This window comes from Alternaria novae-zelandiae (genome assembly GCF_023758075.1).
Source record: "Alternaria novae-zelandiae strain BMP 2774 chromosome Unknown scaffold_17, whole genome shotgun sequence".
NCBI classification, from domain to species: Eukaryota; Fungi; Ascomycota; class Dothideomycetes; order Pleosporales; family Pleosporaceae; genus Alternaria; species Alternaria novae-zelandiae.
Genome location: NW_026056977.1, coordinates 754,003 through 777,283, shown reverse-complemented (window position 1 = coordinate 777,283; position 23,281 = coordinate 754,003). Strand labels below are relative to the sequence as shown.

The window sequence follows — 23,281 nt, the reverse complement described above, 5'->3', positions numbered from 1 at the left end:
ACTGGGAGTTGAGGCAACGACGTGCTTCACCAGGACCATCCACCTGTCCTTCCCTGGTCCATGGCGGGCGCGCCAGCCAAGGTGGGTCCCGCTAACCACGTGATATCGAATTTCAGCGCGCCATCAAGAGAACACGACTATCATACCACCAAAGCCGCAAATCGCATTCCACAGGCAACCATGTCGAATTTATCAGACACGTCACGACTAAAGGCCACCGTGTTCGTCGGCGGCCTCGACCAGGCAGTCACCCAGCAGACGCTTTTCCACGCCTTCCTGCCTTTTGGCGACATTGTCGAAGTCAACTTGCCCAAACCGGAGAACCAGAGCCAGGGCGATCAACATCGGGGGTTCGGCTATGTTGAGTTTGAGACTGCGACCGACGCGACCGACGCCATCGACAACATGGACCGGAGCGAGCTGTACGGTTCTGTCATCAAGGTAGCAGCAGCCAAGCCACAGAAAGACGCGAATGAAGGTCTAGGCAGCAAGACCGCCATCTGGGAGCAGGTACGTTTCTTTTAATCTGAAAAATTACACGTCTGGTATGCTGACAAAACGCAGGAGGGCTGGTTGGCCAAGCATGCCGTGAGTGAGGAGGATCGCAAAGCAAGTGAGCAGATTCAAGAGGAGGCGAACGGGCCCATGGACCCTATGCAGGGCCTGGAGGGTCTTGACGAGGCTGGACCGAAGCCAGTGTAATCTCTTTGGTTCTTTGGTCTCATAGCATGGCGTTTGCAGGCGTTTGGGAAACATTTGATACCAAGTGCTGTCTCGTGCATATCATATCAACTACACAACACAAAGGGATCTCATGCTTGATTATCGAACGTGACTCGGACTCTATCCCGTATGCTGTACCTATACACAATGGCTGCTGGAGCCCTTCCAAGCCCGCCGATTCCATCCTTCTCGTATCCTATTCCTCACCAACTGGACATCTAGTCCTGCTTGCCCTGTCGCTTGAGACGGAGCGTCTTGTCGACCCAGAGTTTCCGGGTGATGGAGAAGAAGGCCATGCCGACGGCGATGCTGTAGATGTATTAGACTACGTGTTATGAAGGTGTATGTGAGGGTATATGCGGGCGCAATGGAGGGGCTTACGCGAGGACGACGACTAGAGTTTGGGTTAGCAAGAGCCAGGGATACGGGTGGAGGTAGACGTACTCAGAGGCCAGATCTCAGTGGGGATATTCTTGAGCTGGCGGATGCGCTGGGATACGGTGTGGGCTGTATGGTCAATCGTCAATTCATGTTCGATGGCATAAAGTGGATGCTGTGATTGGCTTACCGCCGTGCTCCTCCTTCTGCAGTATAGTCAGCATCAAGTTCCCAGAAGATGGAAGGCGGCGAGGCATACGGGGACGGGGTTGCGCAGGCCCATTGTCTGCCTCATGAAGAGCTGGGGGCTCTGGCGCATGGCCATCATGCGCGTAGGTTGCATGGCCGCCATGCGTGTCGGCTGCATGGCCAACATACGAGTTGGCTGCATGGAGAGGGCGCGGGTGGCTTTGAACATGGTGGCGGTATTGCTGACTTCGCAATTGGGGTGGGAGATTGTTCGTAGACGTTGTCGTGGGGGATCGAAGGACGTCTTCCGGGGCTTTCGTCACAGTGAGGCACGCAGATGCTGAGAGAGCTCGCGGGCCCTGTCGCCCGGAAAACGCCGAGCGAATTGTGTGTGGACAATGCGTTTCGGGTCGAACCATCGCAACCTCACAACTTCACTTCCGTCACCACTTCGACCTGCACACGCCCGCCTGCCATTGCCGCCACGCCCACGCCCGAACCACGCCCAACCCCCCATCGCAATCATGTCTGACAACGAGAACGGCGAGAACGGCGACGAGCTCGTAACCAAGCCCTTCAAGTTTGTCACTGGTGAGCTTTTCCCGCACCTCCGCATGTCGAGCTTCAATCGCTAATCTGCCGCCGCACAGCTGGTACGCCTTCCCCGGACTTGCTCTGCGCCCTGCACCGCCTGCCAAAATGACGCCTGGAGCTTGAGATGGGCCGTATTGGGTGCTAACATGCTTCGGCGCATATAGGCTTCGATGCCCGCTTCCCCAACCAGAACCAGACCAAGCACTGCTGGCAAAACTACGTCGACTACCACAAGTGCATCATCGCCAAGGGCGAGGACTTTGCCCCCTGCCGCCAGGTGCGCACTCCGGAAACGTCGCATTGAAGATGGGCATGTATACTGATGGATATAGTTCATGTTGGCCTACAAGTCCCTGTGCCCCAGCGGCTGGACATCGCGATGGGACGACCAGCGTGGTGAGTAACCCACTTTAGACGCATTGGTCGAATGCGCAACGGACTTTGAAAGAGCTATAGCTAACACATGATATAGAGGCTGGCAACTTCCCCGTGAAGCTCGACCAGTAGACAGCTCACGACGACACCCAGCATGCGACAGTTTCTTAGAGCAGGACAGGATCGGATCAGAGTGGCATTTGCAACTTAGAGCCCTGTATCATAGCGATCGATATCAGCAATGCGACTCTGGTCTATCTACTTTGCCACCCCAATGCACCGCTACCTCGTGATGTCATGACCCCCTTCGCGTGACCCCCATTAGTCTTCCCGTCGTTTATCTAGTCCTGCATATCTCCTGTATACCATAAACACCGTCGTACGACGTATGCCGACTTGCTGTTTCAGAACTCGCCATATAAACTTCATCACATGCATATGCACGCCGATCGAACCAAGTCTCCTAGTGTCATACATTATCATTCAGAGTGTGCTCGATATACGAGATATGTAGTGAGTGTAGCCAATTTGCAGTAAAGTTGGGACTTTCTATCCTGTACAGATAAAGGGGATGATGAGTGAATCGCCGCTTGTGTGCAAAAAACAACGCTAAGGTGACAAAGGGACCAAAGGGACCAAGAAGGAACAAAGTGACCGCCCAGTTGCGCCGCAAGGCCAGACCGCTAAATGCATGCAAGACCTGCTCTGCTATAAACAATCGTGAAGAACTCAGGCGTCTCAAGCCGAGTAGGTAGGGCTGTGTGTTAGATTCGGGGTATCGAGCGATGGGGAAAGAGGACTAGTTCGCGGTCGGATATGCGTTCACTGCGAAATTGCCGAGATACTTCGGTCGTCCACATGCCCGCAGTGAGCATGTGGGCAGAGGGATCCAGGACTGATACGGCTCAGTGCCCAGCATAATCTCATGGCCCTCACATTGAAACCGCTTAAGAGCCCAATTCGGATCGTCAGTCCGTAGGTCCTGCTCCTCCTCTTCCTCTTCCTCCTCCTCGGGAATAGCAGCATTCGCGTCGTCGCCATGAGCACTATCCTTGCGCCAGTGCTTTCCCTGATCCAGGACCTCACCGATACTAGATAGCGAATCCGGCGCTGCCGCAGCTGGCTGGTAGGAAGCATCGTAAACCTGGCGGGTATTTGGGTCCATGAGGCAATCGAAGCCAGTCTGTAGCGCACGGTACTTCTTCGCGTCGTTGGCAAAGTACACACCTCGCAGACGGCGATACGCAGCCCTAATCTCGTCGGTGGTGGCCTTGGGAGTGAGTTCGAGGATAGCGTAGTGATCGACAACGTCGGAGGGGTCGTTCGTCGGCGAGGCCATGGCTGGGCCTTTGAGAGTATAGCATCCCTCTGAGACGTATATCGAGGACCTTTTCGTGTGCTGCACCATTGGAGAGTTGTCTGCTACACTAATGGGCCGGGGGCGTTGAATAGCTTCAGACTGGTTGCGCCCGTGGGTGTTGAAACGTTTGCGCGGAGAGGGCGATCGCAGTGGGCTGAAATTTATCTTGCACATTTGCTCGGAAGGAGGTTGAAAGCTGGGCGTCGGAGACATTGTGGTGTATGTGTGGGTGGTCATTATGTACTAGCAATAGCTGGTGATAGTAATAGAGGATGCTATGTGTTGTGGTGGCGCTGTTCAAAGTAGAGATGCTGTGAGATGCTGTTGTTGTGTGAAGACGCAGTGTGGGAAAACATTGAATGATCAGGACATGTCCTAGACCACATGGACAGGGCAGCATGGTGGCTGCGCACAATGCAGGGGATAGGTGCAATCACAGGGGGGCACAGCAAGTGGAGCTCTAGGCCGAATCGCGAAATGAAGATGTTGTGAATGGAGTAATTAATCAAACAACGGGCTAGGGGGGGTCGGCGCGATGAAACAGAATGCAGCAGACCAATGCCAAAGGGTCCAGCGCGGCACTGGTAGGCTGTCAGTGCTTCGGCGTAACACGTGCGGACGTGACGAATGACTCCGCGCTAGTAGGCCCGTTGGTGTGGAGATCTCGCTAAGATTTCAGTCGCCGCGACCGTTGGCCCAGTGAGCTCGAGATAGCATAGCATAAGCTGATAGACGTCCCACCATGGCCGATAGCTCGAGGAAGAGGAAGCAGCCTGCCAACACGGGCCCCGGTAATCCTGTTAAACGCACCAGATTCCAGCAACGACCCCAGTACGTCATCCCCGCCGTTTCGACTAGCAACGCGTACCCCAATGGCGAGATCAACGTCAAGAACTTTCTCAAGTCGCACGAGAATGAGATCAGGTCGCTGGAGGGCGCCATGAAGGCGGCCAAGAAAGGGCTCTCGCGACGGGCTTTTCAAGATGTGCCACGGGAGTTGAGGAGGAGGACCGCAAGTCACAATCCGCAGCGCGTGCCGAAGAGATTGCGGGTCAGGGCGCGGCAGGAAGCTAAAGAAGACAACACGCCTATTGCCAGAGGTACCAGTGGAAGTGGTATTGGGAAGGGCAAGAAGAAGTTCCTGAGGAAGGAGGGGAGGGAGCAGAGTAAGCAGAAGGCAAAGAAGAGGAAGGATGGCAGTGGGAAAGACGACGACGGAGACGCGAAGATGGAGGATGCGCCGAAGCAAGTCACGAAGCCCTCACCACCGAAGCTGAAGCGCAAGTTCCCGCCCTTGGCCACACCCGCTACCCCTCCATCGCGATTCCGCAGACGCCAGCGAGACAAGACCTGGCTTCCTACGCACCTATGGCATACCAAGCGCGCAAAGATGACGGATCCGAAAGAGCCTCTCTGGCGGTTTGCGATACCGTTGCAGCCAGCGGTCAAGGCATACCGTCTCACACACAGAGCTGCAACCCAGCGGGGAGCTGTCGCGTGGGATATGAGCTACATGTCAACCCTCAGCCTAGAGGGTCCTGAAGCCAGTATAACGGGGCTACTCAAGGGTCTGCACTTCTCTGCAGAGGACACAGATGATCCATGGCAGAACAGAGGCAGGGCTAAGAAGTGGCGGAATGGCACTAGGACCTGGGAAGGCTGGATTTACGAAAGAGAAGCGAAGCCGTTGGTCAAGATCGCTCGGGTGACTGTGATCTGGTGTGCACCGCATGCCGATGGCAAAAAGACGAAAGCTTTCATCAGAGTGCATCCGGGCGCTTTCTTGCAGCTCTGGGAGGAAGTTGTTCGGACTGCTAAAGTACAGAAGCCAGCTGTTACCGTGCGAGATCTCCGCTTCGAAATTGGGTCTATTGAGGTTGTAGGCCCGGCCGCTGCGGAGGCCCTCTGCTCTGTTCTTGCCCCTGTGCCTTCTCCTGAGGCTGGCTCTGAGACCCCACAGTCACTATGGCCGACTTTGGCATCTGTGACGGACGCTGCATCGTTACCAGCCGGTGCGCTGTTGGCGTTTGATATTTCAGATCCTCGGCTTCGCGATCCTCCTCGCACCTCGCACCTATCACACGATCAACAGTCGCTGACTGCCCTGACGGAAACCCTGGCGACCTGGCCAGTCGACAACACTCTGACTCCAGCATCGATCTTCGATACCAACAGCCGACTAGCCGCACAGCGAACCATGCCGTCTCAAAAGTCCATCAATCGCCGGAAGGGCGCATGCACACTTGGCGAAGACCCTGAGGCCCGATCGACCGACCCACGTATTCCGACGCTTTTATTAGTGTCACGAGAAAACAAGTCCTGGACCATTCTCCTTCCCTGGAAATGCGTGATGCCTGTGTGGCGACAGATTATGCGCTACCCGGTTTCGACAGGCGGCAACCCCCGATTCGGCGGCTTGAAAGAGAGACGTCAGGTGGACTTTGAGCGCTCGAAGCCGCACTTCCCGTACGACCATCCTGGTACAGAGGCTGGTTGGGACTGGGAAGAGCGTGAGCGTGGAGTGAGGAAGCACGAGTGGACGAAGCGTCCCAAGGGGAAGAGGTTTGAATGGTCGACTATTGATCTTGGTAAGGGTAGGAAGGGCGAGATTGGAGATCCGTGGTCTTGCGACTGGCAGAGGTTGGTTGCAGATGTGTCTTCATGTCAAGAATCTCGAACTCCTGTCAGACAGCTCTCGTTCAGACAAGCAGCTGGTATGGTTGACGGCACGGCTTCGTCGAGCGGCTCGTTGTTGCCATCAGATGTATTCACTGTCAAGATCACAATGGTCCAACGGGGCACTCCTACAGACTGCGCTCGCATCTACCGACTGCCTAGCGACCCACAACTTCGAAGCGAATGGCTGGCCCAGCTGCCACAACCCGGTACGAAGCGTACGTCGACGAAGCAACAGAGTCGAGGTGTCGTTAAGCAGCCAGATCATATCCAGCGCAGGGATCTTGCAAGGAGTCTCCTAGACAACGGCCCACCGAGCGCTGGCGAGGAGAATTACCCTCTAGTGCCTGACGAAGTGGATCTCATCGGCTTCGTCACAACGGGCAACTACAACCTCGCAGAGGGCATGCCGACCGCGGTTGCGAATCTGGTAATGCACAAGGTGGTCGCCCCTGGGTCTGACTCGGGCGTGCCAAAATCGGATCGCGTGTGCATTGTGCGACAGGCGGGAAGTACCATCGGCAGGCTGGCGAGGTGGGAGGTAGTCTAGGTAGCCAAGATAGCCGTGGATAGATGCTCTGAATGATACCCATTGCTTGCAGTCACACTTATGCATCAGTGGAGACGCGCAGCTCCACCGCAGATTCTTGGGTGAACATGCAGTTCTCGGTGTGTGGGTGGGTGTGTGGGGTAGGCCAACTCTGGCTGCATGCGCTAAATCGGAGCCGGAGCAGGGATGCGCGATATCTCCCGTCGTGGCCGCTAACGTCTCAGCAACCATTTCTCCACGCCCTGAACACCATAGTCCACCACGCCCAGCTGCGTCATGTCTGAGGACCGCCCGGCAGACGACCAGGCCGAGGGCGTCGACGCTGCCGTCGGCCTGCCCTCGGACGCGCTGGCAGAATTGGTACGCCTGGCCGCCGCAAACCGCCTCCTCGGCTACTAACAATCGTGTCGCAGACTACCAACATCCTCGACGACTTGCTGAGCAACATCGTCTTCACCACGGCCCTGTCGTGCCATCGCTCCGAGAAGCTGCTCCGCATGCAGTCGGCGGCTACCCAGGCCGAATCCATCGCCCTCGCCAACCTCGAGCCCCAGTCGCAGAAGCAAAACACGACGGGCGCCACGTCGATACCCATCGCTGAGACATCCGCCGCCAAGTACGAGAACGGACGCGTCTTCCTCAAGGGCAACCCGCTCAAGACGACGCCCGAGATCATATGTCCGCACTGCAAGCTGCCGCGGCTGATGCACCCCATCATGGGCAAGGGCATGCAGAACCCGGACCTGACCAAGGAGTACTGCATGCTGTATCCGTGGGTCCAGCGATCCGGCCACGACGTCTACGGCAACCCGTTCCCCACCGACATGGCTAAGAGCAAGAAGGAACGCGAGCTCATCAAGCAGCAGCAGAAGAACGCCGAAAAGGAGAGCGTGGGCACCCCCGGCTCCCAAGACACCGACATGGCCGGCGGCGACACCAAGGAAATCAAACTCAACACCGGCGGCAAACCAGCCTCGTACATCCCCTGGCACACCTGCCCCAACTGCAAGCGCAGCTTACTCATAACGCGATTCGCCCAACACCTCGAAAAGTGCCTCGGCATCAGCGGCCGCCAGTCCTCGCGCAATGCCATGGCTAAACTCACTGGTCAAAACGGCACAGGCTCAGGCGTCGGCAACACGCCGCTCGGAAGCCGCATGGGCACCCCCGCCCCTGGCTCCCAAGACCCCTCCGAGAAGACCAAAACAAGCAGTAAATCAAAGGGCATTTCCCCCGTCAAACGCCTCGCCGCCACCGACGACGCAGACGACTTCGACGCCGACGATACCCCCGAGCGCCGCAAGATGAAGAAGAAGAGCTCGTATATCAAGAAAGCGGACCGCGATAAACCGTCTAATGGGAGTGGTGGCAGTAACGGCACGTTGAAAGTCAAGTTAAAAACAGGAAGACCAGATATAGGTGATCGGAAACATAGTGAGAGTAGTGAAAGAGGGGAAGGCAAGCGTGACAGAGATGTCGATGATGTCGGCGGCGATTCACCCAAGAAGAAGAAGATCAAGCTCAGTCTGGGTGGTGGCGGTGCGAAGGAGAGGAGTAGGGCCAGTGCGAGTGTGGAGCCGGGGGGTAGTGTGGCGAGTCCCGGGGAGTAGTGTTCCGAGGGAGAAGAGGGAGTGGAAGAGCAGCGTGTGGCTAGTCCACCCGCGGAGTAGAATTCCTCTAAAGACGCTGAGGGGGGTGCGGATGAAGATGTGGATACGGATGGGGGGACGGATAGAGATGCGGAGGGAGATACAGATGAAGATTTGGACGGGGAGTTGGAGCCGGAATAAAAGATAGGGCTGGGAGTGGGAGTTGTAAAGAACGGCGTGTATGTGTATCAACTGACGAAGCAGAAACATGCATGGATGCATAAGGATCAGGCGTTTTGGGGGCATTTTTCCCTCATACTTTGGGATTCGGGACGAAAGGGTTATTATGGTGTTCGGGCTTCTTTCGTTTATACCATGGCATGGGAACTGGCGGGGGTGTCGAGGTAATGTTCTCGACCCAGTGGCGTTTTTTGCATTTTGTCGTTTTAGTTGAGGATTGTTGGGTGGGGAGTGGGAGGGGTTTTGTATGATTATTTATCTGAGAGAGAGGATGGGTAGGTGGGATGGAGAGAAGACTGGACTGCTTAGGCGGTATTTTGCTGAGATCTTACATGCTGTTCGCTTAACAAGTGATATTCTTTGCCTGATATATGTACTCTGCTTCCTTGTGCATTTCTTTCAATCTAGCTCTTTGCCTTTTTGCAGCTTGTACTGTTGGCCTGAGTGAATAGCGAGCGTGGAGAGGTGGTACACTGCGATATTGTGGATGATGACTAGCAAGTGAGTATTGGAATTCCGAAACTCCTAGTTTACGTTGTCGTATATGGAATCTGAATCTCAAAACACTAAATACTACATTTATAGGCCATCTCAAAAAAAAAAGGGCGACGTTAAAATACCTACGAGGACTTCGTCGGAAGAGGGTCATGGCATACCTCGGTATGGTACACCGAAGCCGTACCACCACCACCACGATCTGATGCAGATATCACGATCGGAGCAAAGACTGAGATTCGTGTCAAAAGACGTTGGGCAAGTTCTTGGATTCCTACACGACCAATCCAGAAAAAGCATACTATTGATATACGTGAGGGCTGGAGAGAGACGGCCAGCGACAACAAGGTCCCCGTGTAGGCATCCCCAAAACCCGATGCATCGAACGAATACAGCCTCCCTATTGGTCTCGTAGACTCGAAAGCCTCCCACCTACAGTGTTGGAAGCTCATGTTGCCTTCGACAAGCAGACACACCACCATCCCAATCCGGAAGTGTGCAAAAGTGCACCAGAGCACTACAAGTCCTGTGAATCCCTGTCTTTTCGAACTTATCCAGTCCCTCCCAGCTTATCTCGAGCGTGGTAATTGATTGCTGTAGAAGAGCAAGCAAGCGAGAGGGCCATAGTGGTGGAAGCCAGAGCCCGGAGGGTGTCAGGCGAGAGAAGGCTTGGCGGGCAGCTCGCGCACTGTATATACTCGCACCGCCCACCACCCACCTCTAGTCCCCTTCCTCGCTCTTCCTCCCCACTACCCCCTCTCCACATAACCATCCCAAACCATCTCTTCTTGGCCTTGGAACCAATTTGGAGGACTTGAGAAGGCTTTCGAGATCGCTTCGAACACGCTTCTCGCTTTTCCCATACACTGGCTGCATCGATGCCGTCGTCGTCGTCGCCAGCACAACAGTCCGCTCGCCAGGCACCATCCATGCCGGACCAAAAGCAAGAAGAGGACGAGTACCGTCAGACGACATACCACAATGGCCGCAGTGTCCAGATCGAGGAATCTCGTCGTCGCTCCTGGACGGTCCGCAAGGTCGACTCTCCAGTCCAGACATATGCCGACTTCGTGTTGTATCCCGTGGAGAACGAGCGTACAAGCCCACGAAGCAGACTTCAGCAAGTCGAGCAATCTCACCCCGCACCGAGAGGGTTGGCCGCAGGACCTGGTGAGAGACACGTGACACACGTGACTTCTGCCAAGAAAGTGTCGAAAAGAAGGGAGAAGACTGTGGTGCTTCATGGAGAGCTAAAGTCGAATCGAGAATTGCTGGTGGAGTCGAAGGGGGCTTTACACTCCTCTGCGGGACCGACGCCTCCTCCTACACCTAGGCTAGGTCGATTGCCGACGCCTGATCTAGATGAGTTGGACGAGGCGCCCTTTTGCGGTTGTGGTGGGGAATCGTATGTTAGTAAGCGTTGTACGGATTGTGGCTTGGAGGCATGTCCCTGGTCGGCGTGATCTCCTACTTGACGACGGTTTTCGGTGTCTCCTTTTCGTGATGGTTGCCTTAGGTCTGGCATTGTGGTTCTTGGCTCTGTCTTTCTTCTTGATCTTTCCTTGGTCTGGGCTTATTGATGAAAGCCCACATGCCGCGAGCAAGCACGACTCCTTCTTGCTGCTCATGAAGCCGTCGTTCCTTCCTGAACATGCTTTCTTACAGCTTCTGGGGCGTTTGGCGTTGGGTGTCCTTGGAGAGAAACGAAGTCGTTCTTCGACAATTGTTCGTATCCAACTCGTAGCAGGTACGATGCTACCCCAAACTGGTTGCTCGTGACCTACACGTCTGGAATGACCTATGACGAGGAATCATTCCTGCGGCCGTTCGCTTTCTACCACAAAGTATTTGCCAGATTTGCGTTCTGCCGAGCCCAGAACATCCCAGTCCTCAACATCCTTCGCATCCACAGGCGTAGTATCCCGTTGAAGCCGCTTGTGATGCTGTCCTATAACCTTCTCTTTATCCAAAGCATCCCTCAGCGTCTCCAACGTGATTGTCTGCTCTTCTTCTGCAGCCATCGTCTCATCCCGTATAGCCCGTAACGGCTTCACACCCGTTGTATCCACTTCCTGTATCTTGCCCACAAAATGCAATTGCGCTGCTAGTGTGTCTAGCATCTTCTGCTCTTGTTCGGGCGTTTCGGGTGGCGGGAGGGCTGATAGGCGGAGAAGATGATGTAGTTGTTGAGAGGTAATCTGGGGGGCGTCGGGAGCGCGCGTCTTTGGTGGTAGTAGGGACTCGACGGACCAGGTGGGCTTTGCTAGGAGCTCTTCGAGTTCGTCGGGATGGATGCCTGTCTTCCTCTGTGCCGGCTTTTCCTCCGTCCACGGATCCTCGTATGATCGTACATGTGAGGGCGTGTAGGAGCGTATTTGCAGGTATTGGGAAGGCTTGCAAAACTTCTTGAACGCAAACGCGCGACGTGCCGCCATGATGAATCTGATGCGCGAGGCGGGGTAGGACGTTGGTTGGGACGGAACGAGATTTTCGTTGTAGACCGTGTGATACTTCAGCGCATCGATATAACGACGATCTTCCGCTTCTATCGCGAGACCCGAGCAACGCTGCTGTGAATGTAAAGTCGTGAAGCTCGAGGCGGCTGCAAACACTAGTGCGGATACGGTAACGCCGCCGCCGAGGTCACAGCCCTCGCATGGACCAACGTGGGTCGTCATCGCATTGAGACAGCAAGTGCAGCCACCTGTCTCGACCAAAGTTTCAACATAACGTCTGCCTGCGCAGTCACATACTCTATTCATCCCCTCTCCTCCTCGTCTACCACCAACTCCAGAAAATACAGCGAACATGGCCGGCGATCCACGAGCGCTGCTGCGACAGGTGGGGCCTACACTCACGACTCAGCCACACAGCAGATAACTGATATTGAGGTGGACAGGCAGAAACATCACTGCAGAAGGCAGGCGGTGGCTTCAGTTTCTTCAGTAATAAGGCAGACAAGTGTATGATACAGACCGCGGCATATGTGCTCTTTTTGGCTGACGCACGTGATAGATGAGGCAGCCGCAGAGCAGTTTATCGCTGCAGCAAATGCGTTCCGCATGCAAAAGATGGGTATGGGCAGATGTATCCTGCAACACGACGCGATATTGAGGATTAACGAACTTCAGGCAAGGAGGCAGGCGAGGCTTTCGAAAAGGCAGCATCAGTACAACGTCAGCACCTGAACGAGCCTGATGACGAAGCAAACACGCTCACAGACGCCTTCAGTAGGCTTCCTATTTCACGTTGGGTGTAGCTCCAACTAACACGACATCAGAGGCCTACCGCAAAGATGACCCAGAAGCCGCAGCGAGGTGTTTAGACAAAGCCATTGCGCATTACTGCGCCAAAGGCAACTTCCGCCGTGCAGCCACTCACAAGCAGAACCTTGCCGAGCTCTACGAAGTCGAGCTTGGTGACAACGCCCGAGCCGGAGCCGCCTACGAGGAAGCAGCTGGTTGGTACGAGAGCGTAAGTTGTACATCACATCATTGTCTGGATCATATGCTGACCTCTTTCTAGGACAACGCTGAAGTAATCCATCCAACACCCAACTTTTTGGCAAGAGCTAACCAACCCCCACAGGCACTCGCCAACAAGCTTTGGCTCAAGACCGCTGATCTCGTCGCCCTAGAAGGCAAGGACTACTACAAAGCCATCGAGCTTTACGAGAAGGTCGCGAAGACCTCGATCTCCAACAACCTCATGCGCTGGTCCGTCAAGGAGTACCTTCTCAAAGCTGGTATCTGCCAGCTATGCACAGGCGACCAGGTCGGCGTCAACACTGCGCTTGACAGGTACAGGGAGCTGGATCCAAGCTTCCAGCAACAGAGGGAGCACGCGCTACTCGTTGACTTGGCAGGTGCGGTGCAGGAAGGCGATCAGGAGATGTTTGCCGATAAGGTATGTTTTCCCAGGAATTATGCTTTCCAAGTATGCATTATGTTGACGCGTGATAGTTGTTCCAATTCGATCAGCTGAGCAAGCTCGACAAGTGGAAGACTACGCTTCTGCTGCGGGTCAAGAACACGATTGAAGAGGGTGGCGAGGACTTTTCGTAGATTTTTGTTGTTAGGAAGGGTTCCTCCTCTGCACGACTCTTCAGTTTGCTTTTGTGTTTGGTATAGACACTGCGTCTTTGGGTCCTACAATAGAATGAGATCTCACAGCATCACCGTATGCAGCAGGTAGTAAGCGCGATGTCTGTCTCAATTCGTTCATTTGCTATTCAAATCATACACGTGCTAGTGTGAAGTACCTGCTCCGCTGGAAGACAAGGCTATTATACAAGGAATATGTCGTAAAGATCGTCGCGCTGCAAGAACATACAAACTCAACGCTCCTATGAAGTCATTGCTTACAACTCCATGTTCTCAACCAGAGGCTGAAGGCGCTCCTTGAGGTCCTCGACAGCGAGCTCCTCACCCTTCCAGAAGACCTGCTCGCCACCAGCGGTCTTGGGTGGGATCAAGACGTTAGAGACGACCTGAATGACACCATCGCTAGCAACACCATCATGGACAGTGACGCGCGAGAAGCCATTGATCCTAATCTCAACAAAAGGTCCGTAGCGGCCGACATCAATAGCGAGGTTCTTGCCGCAAAGGGCAGTGGGCATGTCGTAGTGGTAGCCTCCCGGACGCTCCTGAACAGAATCCTTGTCATCCTTCTTCCTTCCATCGTAGAACGCATCCGAGTAGAGCGTCTCATCAACAACGATGTGGTACTTCAGCAACGCCTTGAGGTACTTCTCGCCGTACTTTGAGAACAAGAAAGCATTGGCGCGCGCACCAAGTTTCTGGAACGCAAAGTTGTTGGGGGCGAAGAAAGTTCCGCCGTTGTGTTCGTACTCCGTGCTGTTCATCTTGTCGAATAGACCCGTCTTTCCTAGACCCAGCTCGAGCGTGCTGAACTCGCCGGGGAGCAGGTCGATGATGGAGGCGACGTTGGGGGGAGGCACGAGGATGGAGTCGACGCCGTGGACGACGCCGTTGGTGCCGAAGATGTTGACGGCTACGAGGCGGCTGTAGAAGTTGATTGCGGGGCCCTTGAGCGTGACGCGGACGGTTAGGCGCTGGGAGTGGCCAAGGAGCTTCGAGGGCTGGTAGAGAGTTGGGATGGTGTAGGTCTTGAGTACGCGGCCAGCAGGGTACAAGTCGTCGGTGACGTGGTACAGGAGGATGTCCTTCAGAACCTCCTTGGAGGGCTTGTGGTGGTGCTCAGGGATCTTCTCAAATGCCTCGTCTGTGGGGGCGAAAACGGTGTAGTTTGCCTTTGTGCTGTTGAGCGCCTCGACGATGTCGTCAAACTCATTGATCCACTTTGCGAGCTTTGTAGTGTATTTGCTCTCGTTGATGAGCTCGTAGACTGTGCGGTTCGGCTTCTGGTCGTGCGGAGGGTGGTGAGGTTTGCCGTGGTGTGGCGGTCCATCGTGTCCGTGATGAGGGTCCTCAAAGTCAACGACACTGTCATCGAATTGGTTTCCCTCTAACCACGACTCCACGTCGGCGCCAGCATGATGGATCTTGCTGTAAACATCCTTGGCACCGTCCTTGACCTTGCTGAACGCATCGTCAAGCACGCTCTGGGCGTTGTCAAAAACATTGTGAGCGCCATCGACGAACTGCTTTCCAGACTTCTCGATGTTGATGTTGGAGAAGACTTCCGGTTCGGTAATGACAAATGCAGTTGCCAGAGGCAAGACTGGTACAACGCGTGAGAACCGCATGGTGACTTAGTGATTGATGGGGAATCGGGGGATAGGTGAAAAGTGGTAGAGGAACGCAGGTAAGATGTAGCTAGGCAGCGAAGCTAAAGAGTAAGCCGAGTCGATTACAACACCACTGCGTGGCGACGTTATTGGGGGGCGGAGCGTCGGTAAGTGACCCGCTTGTTTGGGTGTCGGACTACAAGGCGGACGAATCCAACGAACCAGAATTGTGCCGGATGGGAAAGAGGAAGATGCTGCAGCAATGTTTGGACAGTTTCGCTTTCGTATTCACTCGTATACCTAGGTACAAACACCCGGCTTCAAGGTATACTTCCAACGCACCGTCCAGGCCTCGCGGCCGCGTGCTGTACGTACCAGGCTGTCAAGGACGCGTCAGTCGATCTTCCCCGCGTTTCCACGGCGGAGGCGGATGTGCTGGATGGCGACGACGTGACTACGTCATGATCACCGATCCATCTCACCACCCGAAACTTTGAGTGTTTCGTAGCCTTCAACCGGGTAAGTCTACGATCTGAGATCTGATCTTTAGGATGCTCTAGCGGATGTGTATACACTTCCGCTGGGAATCTCCAATATCCGATACGCATGGGATGCTTGGGGTGTTTGGCTCATCACGTGATGACGCGCTGTCGGCGAAACGAAGCACCGGAGGGGTTTCGTCATCGACCCATCAATAGCACAAACACATCAAGGCTACTTGCTTCCGGCTAATGCTACAACGCCGGTTCGTCACCATGCGTTATTTTCGCTCTGCGCTTTCTCTGCAAGGTACGAGGCTAGATCAGCCAGTACCAGAAGCCGACGCGCATGCTGTTACTTTGTTTGCCGGTTCTCCGGTTGAGCACATAGCCAACACCCGCAGTGGGCCGCGGAAATGCATCCTTCATTGGCTGCCATGCCTTCAACGGGGCCTTTTCACTGCCAGAAACAAGCTTTTTACCAAGCAAATGTCAAGCTTTTCAGACTGGGTTCTGCCTGGGCTGCATGTTCGAGTTTTTGCTGCATTGCCGGTGTGTCTGCGAGCGACAACGGACGTAATGTGTCGTCATGCGCATGTACGCTGTCTACGTGTACCAGCAAACACTCGTATAAGACTAGAATTCTCTGCCCGATACGTACAAAACTTGTTCCAATTCCAATCTGTACTAACATAATCACCTTCTTCGAACATTCATCACCATGGCCGGACTCGCTAGACACGTTGACACCGATGAGCTCCTCGAGACTCTGAAGGACCACCCCATGCACAAGGCTGGAGGCCACAAAGCTTCGAGTCGGGCGACATCACACATTACGCCATACTCGAGTCGCTATGCCGCTGGTACCGAGCTATCGAAATTCAAGATTCCCCAGGATGGTGCTCCAGCGGATGTTGTTCACCAGTTGCTCAAGGATGAGCTGGATCTGGATGGACGCCCAAGCTTGAACTTGGCATCCTTCGTTGGAACCTACATGGAGAAGGAAGCCGAGCAGCTCATGATCGAGAACTTGTCGAAGAACATGTCGGATGCTGACGAGTACCCCGCAATGATGGATATGCACGCACGATGTGTTTCTATCATTGCTAACATGTGGGGAGCACAAAAGGGCGAGAAAGCCATCGGATCAGCGACTACTGGTTCGAGTGAGGCTATTCATCTAGGTGGACTCGCAATGAAGCGTCGCTGGCAAGAGAAGAGAAGGGCAGAGGGCAAGGATACTTCGAACCCCAACATCATCATGGGCGCCAACGCACAAGTCGCGCTAGAGAAGTTTGCAAGGTACTTTGAGGTTGAATCACGTATCTTGCCTGTAAGCGAGGAATCGTCTTACCGTTTGGATCCGAAGCTAGTGAAAGAGAACATTGACGAGAACACTATCGGTGTGTTTGTCATTCTTGGTTCCACATATACCGGACATTACGAGCCTGTCGAAGAGATCTCCGATATCCTGGACGCTTTCGAGAAGGAGACTGGCAACGACATTCCCATCCATGTGGATGCAGCATCTGGTGGCTTTATTGCCCCCTTCACCCACGCAAAGGCTGGCAAGAAGTGGAACTTCGAGCTGCCGCGAGTCAAATCCATCAACACCAGTGGACACAAGTTCGGTCTCGTCTATGCCGGCGTTGGCTGGATTATCTGGCGAGACGAAAGCTACCTTCCCAAGCACCTGATCTTCGAGCTCCACTACTTAGGTGGAACAGAAGAGTCATACACTCTGAACTTCTCCCGTCCAGGAGCTCAGATCATCGCGCAGTACTACAACTTGATCCATCTGGGATTCTCTGGCTACCGCGCCATTATGGAAAACATGTTGGCCAACGCACGGCTACTGAGCAGGGCGCTCGAGCACACGGGCTGGTACCGTTGCGTCAGCGACATCCACCGCAAGAAGGGCGACTTCAAGTACGAGGCGGGCAAGAAGCAATTCGACGAAGGCGACACAAGTGCAGACTACAACGCCGGTCTCCCCGTCGTAGCCTTCACGCTCACCGACGAGTTCCACAAAGACTTCCCCCACGTCAAGCAGGAAGCAGTCAGCAACCTGCTCCGCGCCAAGCAATACATCATCCCCAACTACCCCCTCCCGCCCGGCGAAGACAAGACCGAGATCCTGCGAGTAGTCGTCAGAGAGAGTCTGTCACTTGACATGATCGACAGACTCGTTACGGATATCTGTGGCGTCACCGAGATGCTGATGAAGACGGATGCGGTGGATCTTGCAGCGTTCCAGCCTGGCGCCAGCCCGAGTATCGAGAAGACGCATGCTAATAAGGGATTGAGGAAGGAGCATAAGCACAAGGCGCAGAGGCCGAGCTCGGATGGCGTGTATCGGACGGTTTGTTAGTTGGATCTCGCGATCGGAGATGTGGCGGACGCGGGCTGTGCGGGCTGTGCGGGTGGCGTGGGGGGGAGATGGAACGATGATCAGGCCATGGTGGAGGGGAGGCTTGGGGGGCGTTCGTGGCTGTTGGAGGGGATCAGTCGAGTGTCTGTGGTGGAATAATGTATACGTATTGATGAGACTGTCAGACATGATTAGCCATACTTGATGTAATGAGCATGTTCTCGTTACTCTGATGTCGTTTGCTGAAACCTTGTCTTGTCTAACTAGATCAACTGGCAAACATGAAGTTGATTTGAGCAGTCTGCCTCTCAATAGCGTTGACTTAGGCTCATAATCATATGCCGTAAACAAAGACGTCCTGTTTGAATATATATTACTGAATAATGATAGCAAGATAGACTGTGGCTGACCCAAGTGATCGGACTCGTTCTCAAGTTGTTGAACAAGTGCAAACTGCGCATATTCTGTGTAAGCCTATCACTACCGGGAGTCATACGAGCAGTGTTTGTGTTGGTACAACTTGGACTTGAACTTCTAATGCCTGTTGTTTCCGCAGTGGCGCAGTTCCTCTGGCGTACGTGGGGGAACGATGCTTCCCCGTCGTCAATCACTATGTGGCACTGCTACGGCTGCCGCAACTATTGGTGCCCGCAATCATGAACGCTTTACCTTGTGCCTTGTGTGAGGCATTTTTACTAGGCATGCATCAATTGCCTTGGTGTAGGTTTGATTTCCAGTGTGGTGTAAGACCTTGTTTAGATTAATAGGCAGGATGGTGGAGATACAGCATGTTCGGGCTCCGGTTGCCTGCAGTTTACAGTTTTGGGATACGATAAAGAAGGAGTGGTTCACAGTCGCGCTAGGCCTAATCTGGACCCATGGGGTGAAGGAGTGAAGTTGTGAACCGTTGAACTGGCCGTTCTCGTAGCTTTAACCATGTATCTTCATTAAGATGGTTTACCTGGGCGTTTCATGGCAAATCATGTTGGCTTTGGAAGACTGGTTCTCTAGAGACTTGGCGCGCTTGTGCATTCCAAGGTTCCTACGGCTCACCCAGCTATCGCCGTTCTCCTACGAGATGGCGCGGCCCATGCCCAACACATGGCTCAACCACGATCACCAGCAAGAGTGTTCCCCTTCCATCGACGCACACGTCTGTGAGACCCTGCTCAGTCGACCACTCTATCCGAAACTCGCAGCTATTGGACCACGAATGCAACGGCGGCATACACATGCTGCAGGCTCATCACTACGAGCACTTGGTGATGGGGTGCATAATACAGTGTAGAGGGCAAGCGAGGTGGCACTGCATTAAACAGTCTTTGACTATGGTCTGCGAGTCGGCGAGACATCGGACAGGCTGGGAGCGGAGCATGCCAGGTGTCGTGTCATACCTCGAGCCGGGTCGCAGCCACGTGCCCCTTGCGGTACCTGGCACACGATTTCCGCTCCGAATCGACGAATATCGAGATCAAGCTGCACGATCAACGCTGCTAAGATGAACGATTAGCGGTCCCTGCGCGGCTGCTTTGGGCGCCGAACCGTCTAGAACTCAGGTGGTCGCTAGCCAGTCGCGGCATGGCGCATGCAATGCACGTCTCGCGATCGCTCCGTACTTCCATGACAGCACGACCATCGCCAGCTTTACGCTCCCTACGAACGCTCGGCCCGTCCCCAAGTCGCTCGTTTTGCGTCCCTGCAGCGGCCATAGCGAATTGTGGCGGCGCGCTAGGCCGTCCCTCACGTCATAATCCTGGTTGGCGATGCTGCAGCAAGCATCACCAATCTTGAACCGGATCTCCTCAGTTTCGACCATCTGTACCCCTTCCGGTGGAGAATACCTGATATGGCTGACAGATGACATTTAGGGCACCTTTTAGTGTCCAGCGGCCTCGTGCCCTAGAAATTTCGGTGAGAGCCCCATTGTCGCCTTCATAGGGTCATGACGTCCCACAGGCCCTGAAGCTTCTCTTTCGCCTGCGGCACCGCAATGCTCCCGACTCTCCACTACCAGGTCTTCTATGAATCGTGACCTTGATGTTACGACGTAGTTGCTCCTGGCCGCCGTGCAACACCTGCGATTTATTTGTTTGTTCCGATTGTTGCACTCGCAATTTTAGTGCTGCCGACGACGAGCCTCCGATTATGTCCAGCCGCATTCCTCGCATCTTGCTCTATGTACTCAGTCGCGACGTCCGCCTTTCAGACAATCCTGCCTTCCATGCCGCCTCCCTCCACGCCGCGCGCCCAACTTCTGCGAGAAACTCTCCAAATGGTGACAAACGGCACCGCGATGACTCGTTGACCTCGGAACACGGCGGCGCAAACTTTACGCACCTCTTACCCGTATACGTTTTTCCCGCCAACCAAATCGAAGTGTCCGGCTTCCTCTCCTCCCCAACCGACAAAAGCCCGTATCCTGAGGCGCGCAGTGAGGTGGCCAAAGTATGGCGGACAGGACCCCATCGCGTGCAATTCATAGCGGATGGCGTGTGGGATCTCAAGGAAAAGATCGCGGGGCTGAACTGCGGCTCTGGATTGGAGATGCGCGTGGGCAGAACGCCTGAGGTGGTTTCCGACATACTCGACTGGTATGCCAAAGGCGAACACGAGGGCAAGATTAGCGGCATCTGGATGACCGCCGACGATAACACAGAAGAGAAGAAAGAGGTGGACAGCGTAAAGAAACTCGCAGAGGAGCATGGAGTAGATTTCAAGGCCTGGGCCGACGAGAAGTACTACATAGACGAGTAAGTTTTGCCTGGAACGTGTGTCTCTGGGTCTGGGAGAGTATGCTAACGCGCAACAGTCGCGATCTACCTTACGACAAGATCTCCGACCTACCAAATGTATATACCTCATTCCGGAAAGGACTCGAACCACTGCGCGATCGACCTCGCCAAACTCTACCGACGCCGTCCCAACTTCCACCGCTACCGCCGAGCATACCACCCCAAAAACAACCATTTACCATACCTTCGTCCTTGGAAAAGCTGAAGAAAGTGTTGATGTCTCCACTTGAGCACGACAAAACATATACCCTGACCTGGCCACCACAATGGCCCACCGATGCTCAGTCAGCGCATCCTTTCTCGGGAGGAGAAACTGCTGGTCTGAATCGCATACAACATCTCATCAGCTCTGGGGCTATGAGCTCCTACAAGGAGACAAGAAATGGCATGCTTGGTCTCGATTTCAGCACCAAGCTTTCAGCCTACCTTGCTCAAGGTCACATCACCGCCAGGCAGGTCCATTGGTCGATGCTCGATTTTGAGGAAGGGCGTGGCCCTGGCGAAAAGATAGCTGGCTACGGAAAGGGTGAGAATGCCGGAACAGCAGCTGTACGTTTCGAGCTGTTATGGAGAGACTACATGCGACTTTGCATGAGAAAGTTTGGACACAAGATGTTCAGTCTATACGGCATCCAAGATCGCGGTACCAAAGGCAACAAGGGAGAGTCGCAAACAAAGAAGTGGAAACGACTAGATAAGTCTGGTGGTGCTGGGGACGATCCAGCCAAGACGCTTGAATCCTTCCAACGGTTCCGTTCTGGACGCACTGGAGTCGGTCTCATCGACGCGTCAAACCGCGAACTCTTCGTCACCGGGTACACGTCGAACCGCGCGCGGCAAAACGTCGCCTCTTTCCTGTCGTCACACCTGAACATAGATTGGAGGGTCGGAGCCGAGTGGTACGAATGCTTCCTCGTGGACTACGACCCCGCTAGTAACTGGGGCAATTGGCAATACGTCGCCGGTGTCGGCAACGACCCACGGCAAGGCCGCGTCTTCAACCCCGTCAAACAAGCACTCGACTACGACAAGCACGGCGAATACATCAAAGCATGGGTACCCGAACTACGAGGTATCAAGTTGACACGAACGGTCGGTCCCGGAAAGGAAGAAATAGACCAACAACGTTTGATGGGCCTCTACCAAGCCTGGAAGCTCAGTGATTGGGAGAAGCAGAACTTGGGTCTGAAGGGCGTTGACTGGGTCGAACAGCCGCTCACTAGGATACAATTCCAGGTTGGCCGCGGACGTGGTGGCGGTGGACAAGATGGGAGGTCGAAACGAGGTGGTGGAGGCGGAGGCGGAGGCATGCCTTGGCGGGGGAGAGGAGGAGGAGGTCGTGGCCAGGGTCCTGATCGCACCTCTCGACGTAGAGACGATGATGGTCCTACCATTGTGAGCAGTGAGCGAGCTTGATGTATCGCGCTTTTGCTCAGGCCTGTCGATTCCCCCCACCCCGTTTCCGTATGATACTTTCGCGTGTGCTTCTTGCTTAAAGCCTCGCGTGATTTCAAATGCATTTTCAGTACTCTTCGCTTATTCGTGCCGTTTGCTTGTGAAGCTTCCCATCTGTTTCACTCACTTCGTCACGAGACAGTGATGCGTCATCATTCGCCTTTACAAACATCATGTCCCGCAATATAGCTCGTGAGACTCTTGTCGTCACCGGAATAATGGGCAGGGCACTAGAAACGAATGTTCTAAGCATCTCGCAAATTACATAGCTATTGCGACACTTGCGTGCTAGTCTACTCTGTAAGGCGAAACCATCATCTTCCCTTCACCATTTTATCTGCCCAGACGGACGCAATTCAGTATCGAGGCCATACTTCCAACGAGTCAAAAGCATTACCGACCGTTGTAATTACTAAAACGTAACGCCACTATAAACACATGGTAAGTCTACGCAGTCAATATCCTCGAAGCGTCATCATAGTGAGGTATGTCAGAAGTCGCGTGACCGCTTCTGACATGAACAGTGTAAAATTGGATGGCGGCGATGCAACGGCACACGATCCGAGCTTGGAGTGTCGTCATGAGAAATTCTTCAACATGACTCTTCTCACATATGTGGCTCCAACACACACGACCGAACGCGACTAATTAACTGAATTGAGTACCTAGGTAGTGACCACACACGGTTTTCCGGGCATAACGCTGACCGTACGTCACTTGTTCGCTGCCAACGCAGCCGTTTTTCGATCTAGAAACACCAGCTCAAGCCATAGAGTTAAGTGGGTTATCGAAAAGTTTCATACCCACCACTTCTGTTCGTGTAACCTAATCCCCAATAAGCAGCCAAGCAGCCTGCTTCTCACAAGTCGGAAAGTAAGTCTAACCCCGCAGAAAGCTGCTGAAGGAAACAGCGAGCCTCAAAGAGATAGACGAGGCAGTAGTCTGAACGTGCAAAGTCACACATACGCAACCGCCATAACCCAATACCCTCTCCACACGTCATCGCCCACGCACGCACAAGTCGGCGAACTACCTACCACCACACCCTCTCTCAGGTAGACGGAAAAACGGTGGACTACGGGTGAGCATCGCAAACTTAGTCAAACCGGAGGCAAGACGCCGCGATCTTGTCTTATGAACCACCCGTCTGTCCAGCCGAACGGACGCGTTATTTCCCAGCCAGTGACGATCGAGGCATATAACCAAGCTAGTCAATCATAAAGGCACATGGACTCTGATTCGAACTATGCACATGACGCTACTTAAGCGGTCTTTTCTCATTTCGTTGATCTGCTGTGGCGT

The 23,281-nt window shown here is 54.2% G+C and overlaps 10 protein-coding genes across 10 annotated transcripts; 7 read left to right on the top strand and 3 right to left on the bottom strand.

The window, feature by feature from the left end:
* Positions 1-180: 180 nt before the first annotated feature.
* On the top strand, positions 181-702 carry J4E88_008074 (uncharacterized protein; the record flags this gene model as incomplete). Its single annotated transcript, XM_049401687.1, has 2 exons — positions 181-510; positions 565-702. The coding sequence occupies 2 exons, from the start codon at positions 181-183 to the stop codon at positions 700-702; spliced, it is 468 nt and encodes a 155-aa protein (XP_049252760.1).
* A 1,112-nt stretch (positions 703-1,814) lies between these two features.
* On the top strand, positions 1,815-2,391 carry COX13 (Cytochrome c oxidase subunit 6A, mitochondrial; the record flags this gene model as incomplete). The annotated part of the gene is made up of 4 exons (XM_049401686.1): positions 1,815-1,881; positions 2,049-2,161; positions 2,217-2,280; positions 2,357-2,391. 4 exons carry the CDS (start codon positions 1,815-1,817, stop codon positions 2,389-2,391), a joined length of 279 nt encoding a protein of 92 aa, XP_049252759.1.
* A 667-nt stretch (positions 2,392-3,058) lies between these two features.
* J4E88_008072 (uncharacterized protein) lies at positions 3,059-3,832 on the bottom strand (the record flags this gene model as incomplete). Its single annotated transcript, XM_049401685.1, has 1 exon — positions 3,059-3,832. One exon carries the CDS (start codon positions 3,830-3,832, stop codon positions 3,059-3,061), a length of 774 nt encoding a protein of 257 aa, XP_049252758.1.
* Positions 3,833-4,361: 529 nt separating this feature from the next.
* J4E88_008071 (uncharacterized protein) lies at positions 4,362-6,845 on the top strand (the record flags this gene model as incomplete). Its single annotated transcript, XM_049401684.1, has 1 exon — positions 4,362-6,845. The coding sequence occupies one exon, from the start codon at positions 4,362-4,364 to the stop codon at positions 6,843-6,845; it is 2,484 nt and encodes an 827-aa protein (XP_049252757.1).
* Positions 6,846-7,121: 276 nt separating this feature from the next.
* On the top strand, positions 7,122-8,455 carry J4E88_008070 (uncharacterized protein; the record flags this gene model as incomplete). The annotated part of the gene is made up of 2 exons (XM_049401683.1): positions 7,122-7,205; positions 7,259-8,455. The coding sequence occupies 2 exons, from the start codon at positions 7,122-7,124 to the stop codon at positions 8,453-8,455; spliced, it is 1,281 nt and encodes a 426-aa protein (XP_049252756.1).
* Positions 8,456-10,980: 2,525 nt separating this feature from the next.
* Positions 10,981-11,604, bottom strand: J4E88_008069 (uncharacterized protein; the record flags this gene model as incomplete). Its single annotated transcript, XM_049401682.1, has 1 exon — positions 10,981-11,604. One exon carries the CDS (start codon positions 11,602-11,604, stop codon positions 10,981-10,983), a length of 624 nt encoding a protein of 207 aa, XP_049252755.1.
* A 636-nt stretch (positions 11,605-12,240) lies between these two features.
* J4E88_008068 (uncharacterized protein) lies at positions 12,241-13,233 on the top strand (the record flags this gene model as incomplete). Its single annotated transcript, XM_049401681.1, has 5 exons — positions 12,241-12,244; positions 12,301-12,399; positions 12,450-12,643; positions 12,758-13,075; positions 13,132-13,233. 5 exons carry the CDS (start codon positions 12,241-12,243, stop codon positions 13,231-13,233), a joined length of 717 nt encoding a protein of 238 aa, XP_049252754.1.
* A 296-nt stretch (positions 13,234-13,529) lies between these two features.
* J4E88_008067 (uncharacterized protein) lies at positions 13,530-14,900 on the bottom strand (the record flags this gene model as incomplete). Its single annotated transcript, XM_049401680.1, has 1 exon — positions 13,530-14,900. The coding sequence occupies one exon, from the start codon at positions 14,898-14,900 to the stop codon at positions 13,530-13,532; it is 1,371 nt and encodes a 456-aa protein (XP_049252753.1).
* Positions 14,901-16,082: 1,182 nt separating this feature from the next.
* J4E88_008066 (uncharacterized protein) lies at positions 16,083-17,732 on the top strand (the record flags this gene model as incomplete). The annotated part of the gene is made up of 1 exon (XM_049401679.1): positions 16,083-17,732. One exon carries the CDS (start codon positions 16,083-16,085, stop codon positions 17,730-17,732), a length of 1,650 nt encoding a protein of 549 aa, XP_049252752.1.
* A 2,145-nt stretch (positions 17,733-19,877) lies between these two features.
* On the top strand, positions 19,878-21,940 carry J4E88_008065 (uncharacterized protein; the record flags this gene model as incomplete). Its single annotated transcript, XM_049401678.1, has 2 exons — positions 19,878-20,482; positions 20,542-21,940. 2 exons carry the CDS (start codon positions 19,878-19,880, stop codon positions 21,938-21,940), a joined length of 2,004 nt encoding a protein of 667 aa, XP_049252751.1.
* Between the last annotated feature and the right edge of the window lie 1,341 nt (positions 21,941-23,281).